A 5,000-nucleotide genomic window follows, 5' to 3' on the forward strand; every position below is an offset into this window, starting at 1 on the left:
ACAGTGTCAACACTGGACACACACTCAAACCCAGCTCACAGTGTCAACGCTGGACACACACTCAAACCCAGCTCGCAGTGTCAACACTGGACACACACTCCATCACAGCTCACTGGACACAGTAACCATTGCAGATCAATTCCCTCTAAATTGCCCTAAATTCTGTATTCCCAACACCCACCCCTTACTCACCACGCATCAAGTTGAGTTGAAAACAGGGCTGACGTAAGATGTGAAGTAGTTTAAACAACACGCATGCACACACACACACGCACACACACACCAGCTGTGTGATGGAGGTGGACGCAGATCAGTCACACTCATCAACAGCCCTGCGTGAGGGACACCACTGGATAGAATTAGGCCCGTAGCAACGCTGTATATACACAAACATGTACACACACACACACACACATCCACACACACACACACGCACACACACAAACACACACACACACACACACATTGTGTATATTGTGTGCCCAATAAAAGACCATCACCTGCATGTGACGTATACATCTATACACACAAGCCAACACACAGACACACACATACGTAGATGAACACATGCCCTCACCTAGGATATCCTCTCATGAATAACAATCCCTTTCCCTGGGTATATGACTCCTAACACACACACACACACACACACACACACACACACACACACAAACACGTGTACAATAGCATGGCCTTTCCAAAGGGCTCTGCTTTGCCGAGCACTTCACCTGTTGCCATGGCAAAAGGCAGGCAGACTGAGAGCGGAGCCGTGCTGAGCGGATCGGTTCGGCTGTGGAAGGAGAGGCCATTACGGCTCAGAGAGAAACAGTCTCTCACAGAGCGGTTGGGCAGTGAGAGGAGAGGCCATTACGGCTCAGAGAGAAACAGTCTCTCACAGAGCGGTTGGGCAGTGAGAGGAGAGGCCATTGCGGCTCAGAGAGAAACAGTCTCCCCCCTCTCCACACCCTAATTTTTATCCAGGAGTCCAGTCATAATAACCACAAAGGGCTTACCTCCGCAGACCTGTACTGCCAGAGACATGTATGTGAAGTACGTCTGTACGTTTACGCGCATGCCCACACGAAATAGTTACCGTGGTGACAGTGTACGCAAGCAAAAAGTGCGGATAAACAAGGAGAGTAGAACCACTCATGTGAGCGACAAGTTTATCAACAGCAGCGGAAGCTACATGGAAGAGAACTGGCCCAAGGGTGGGTAACACACACACACACACACACACACACACACACACACACACACACACACACACACACGGTATACAAGGTCCAAGCTTCCCTACCAGCTGATCCAGAACGGAGAATGGGAAATCCAGCATACACATCATCATGGGCTGAACCAGTGCCTTCTGGAGGCTGAAGGGGGACTTGCTGTCCATGTTGCCCCCAGAGTAGAGGCTATGGCTGGGGTTCAGACTGGCAGCAACCCCCCTGATCCACGGAGGTCAGTTTCCCTCAGCATGGATATGAAGAGGAGCGGGTCTGCCTCTGCCTCTGTTACCGTAGATCTCTCTGTCCCAGACCTTTAGCACTCTTCCGTTTTCAAAGATTGTTGTTATCTCTCCCTCCCTGCCTCTTCCTCTCTCTCGCTCTCTCTCTTCCTCCTCTCCCTGCTCTTCTGCTATCGGCTGCAGTCACCAGCTCTCAGTTTCTGTCTTCTCTTCTCTTCTCTTCTCTTCTCTTCTCTTCTCTTCTCTTCTCTTCTCTTCTCTTCTCTTCTCTTCTCTTCTCTTCTGCTGTGTGTGTGTGTGTGTGTCCCTGTGACATGCTGCAGCATGCTCCGGAGCTTTATGACACACACCAACAACACACACGCACGCACATACACATGCGGCTGCTTGCCACAAATACACACATCCACGTGCACACACACACACACACACACACACACACACACACACGCTATAATCATGCACTCAGAATACCAAGCTCAAGGAATGCAGGGGTGTGAGAGAAGCAGTAGAGAGCAGGTCTCTCTCTCCCTCTCTTTCACACTGTCACTCCCTCTCTCTCTCCCTCTCTCTCCCTCCCTCTCTCTTTTTCCCCCTCTCACTCTCTCTTTTTCTCTCTTCCTATTTCTCTCTCTCTCTGTCTCTCTCAATCACCATCTCCTCCTCTCTTTCCACAACCTTCGTCCACATACGTGCCTTTATGTGTGTGTACACATGAGAGTCAGCTTATGTGTTTCATGCCTGTGCACATGTGAGTGTGTGTATGCCTGTGCACTTGTGAGTGTGTGTGTCTGCAAGGAAAGGGAGGGTAGCGCTGAGATCTATAAATGGAAGGCTAGCCCACGGCTGACCAGTTTAAGAGCCCCACTCTAATGTTCGATGTATGCAGGAGCGTGAAATATAGGTCAGAAGGCTTTTTATACTTCAGAAGGCCACGGCACTTAAAAGAGCAATCCGGCCACGGAAGAGACCGGTCTTGGGTCTTTATCCCCCCGAGCCCAAGGGTCTGTTCTGTAAAAAAACAGAGGTCAAAAGGTCGCATCAGGTCTTGGGTTTCACGCTTTGATATCCTGGTACAGAGGAGACCGCGTGGTCCTTCTGTTTGCTTTGAACTTAAGAGGGGTCTGTCTGTGCATTTGCCCGACTACAAAAACACAATCATAATACATTTCTGAAACGAATACCGTTCAGAGAAAAAAATAAATGTTTATGAGATGTTGCCACATGAGTCATCCAGGCGCATCAGCTCACAGCTGGTGGCCAGCTTGAGTATAAATAGATGTGTGTGTGTGTGTGTGTGTGTGTGTGTGTGTGTGTGTGTGTGTGTGTGTGTGTGTTAGAGTGTGTGTGTTAGAGTACCTGCCATGAATATAAACCAAACAGGGTGTCCATTAGCAGGCCAAGACATGATTATATAACTGCATCTGTAATTGACTGAGTCACCAAACGACCCTCGATAACACACACACACACACACACACACACACACACACACACACACACACACACACACACACACACACACACACACACACACACACACACTCACCCTCAATGCAAAACTGACAGAAAGCGAGCTGGGCTAACAGCTCTGGCTCTTTCATGAGCTTGTCACACACACATCCACACACACACACACACACACACATACTTACACACACACACACACACACACACACACACACACACACACACACACACACACACACACACACACACACACACACACTTATGAGCTTGTCTCTGATGGTGGAGGGTAATGACTAGCCACTAGCAGTCTGATGAACCACTCGAGGTGCAGCGAGTCACTCAGGGGAGATGAGGAGATGGAGATGAGGATGTTGAGATCTTTCCCCTCTGACAGAATCTTAATAGAATCACTGACTGACGACAGTGGGCTGTCAGTTGGAAGTCTGGTGACGCGAACATGTACACACACACACACATCCCCGTACACACACACACACACATCCCCACACACACACACACACACACACACACACACACACACACACACACACACACACACACACACACACAACCTTACACACACACATTCATCACAGCATCAAAACAGCAGATAACTAACAGCAGAGTGACTATCTAGTGACTACACACCTGTAACACCCACCAACGTAATAACTTCCCACCAACGTAATAACCCTGCCAACGTAATTAAAAAGTGTGCATTTCAGACGTAATAGCCCGGCCAACGTAATAATTTCCTGCCAACGTAATAATTCTTGCCTCCTGCCAACGTAAATTTGTGTGTTTATCAAGAAAGTCCTTTTGCTGGATTTGTTTGTGTGAATAACAGTTGCAATTAAATGCAGACTAAATCTTTCATTGTGTTCCTTCTTGTGTCAAAAGTGTAGACTATAACTGTGAACACACTCCCTGCTATGTACTGATAGATCACTGATAGACTAATAGACCACTATGAGAAACATAAACTATCATTGTCACTTTCATATGTGTCACATTGTCACATTCGTGTATGTGTGTGTGTGTGTGTGTGTTTGTGTTTGTGTGTGTGTGTGAGTAGCGCCTTTGTGCAAATGTCTTTTCCGGGTGGGACTGCAGCGTTTTACAGTCTTTCAACGCCTGCTACCTGTCCCTACAGTAAGACTTGATAATAACAATATCGGTGAAAATAAGGTCGGCAGGAGGCAAGAATTATTACGTTGGCAGGAAATTATTACGTTGGCCGGGGTATTACCTCTAAAATGCACACTTTTTATTACGTTGGCAGGGTTATTACGTTGGTGGGAAATTATTACGTTGGTGGGTGTTACACACACCCATGTGGAAAGAAAGAGATGGCAGTGGATGGTAGGCCAATCAGCAGGGAGGGAGGGATACACAGGAAGTTGAACAGAGAGAGTGATGAAGAGAGAGTGATAGAGAGAGAGTGATACAGAGAGAGCTGGACAGACGAGTGAGACAGGGCAGAGAGAGAGTGATACAGAGAGAGGGATACAGCGAGAGGGATACAGAGAGAGAGTGATAGAGAGAGAGTGATAGAGGGAGAGTGATAGAGGGAGAGAGACCGGGCAGAGAGAGTGATGAAGAGAGAGTGATAGAGAGAGAGTGATACAGAGAGAGCTGGACAGACGAGTGAGGCCGGGCAGAGAGAGGGATACAGAGAGAGCTGGATGGAGGGAGAGAGACAGGGCAGAGAGAGAGAGATACAGAGAGAGCTGGATGGAGGGAGAGAGACAGGGCAGAGAGAGAGAGTGCATTAGGATCCATGAACACACCCTCAGGGGAACAGTGCTGAGCTTCCGTCACTATGGAGACTACTGAGCTGCCCGCATGCCACACAAGACAGCACTCCATAGAGATGAGCAGGTCAAAGGTCAACTCATTCAGTTAGTTACTCCCCCCCCCCCTCTCTTCCCTTCTTCTCCACATGAACACACACACACACACACACACACACACACACACACACACACACACACACACAGACACACACACACACACACACACACACACACACACACACACACACACACACACACACACATAC

The 5,000-nt window shown here is 48.4% G+C and overlaps 1 protein-coding gene across 2 annotated transcripts in view; it reads right to left on the minus strand.

The window, feature by feature from the left end:
• LOC308368491 (ral guanine nucleotide dissociation stimulator-like) overlaps positions 1–5,000 on the minus strand; it is a gene marked incomplete at its 5' end in the record, with an annotated part of 85,576 nt that overhangs the window by 66,285 nt on the left and 14,291 nt on the right. Inside the window, one exon of one of the 2 annotated variants that reach the window (XM_080842671.1) lies at positions 1,301–1,585. The exons of the other annotated variant lie outside the window; for it this stretch is intronic. Within the exon in view, the coding sequence (XP_080698797.1) occupies positions 1,301–1,396 (96 nt within the window). Of the gene's footprint in view, positions 1–1,300; positions 1,586–5,000 lie in introns of those variants that run through there. 2 annotated transcript variants of the gene reach the window in all.

The sequence above is a fragment of the Sprattus sprattus genome, assembly GCF_963457725.1.
Source record: "Sprattus sprattus genome assembly, chromosome: 7".
NCBI classification, from domain to species: Eukaryota; Metazoa; Chordata; class Actinopteri; order Clupeiformes; family Clupeidae; genus Sprattus; species Sprattus sprattus.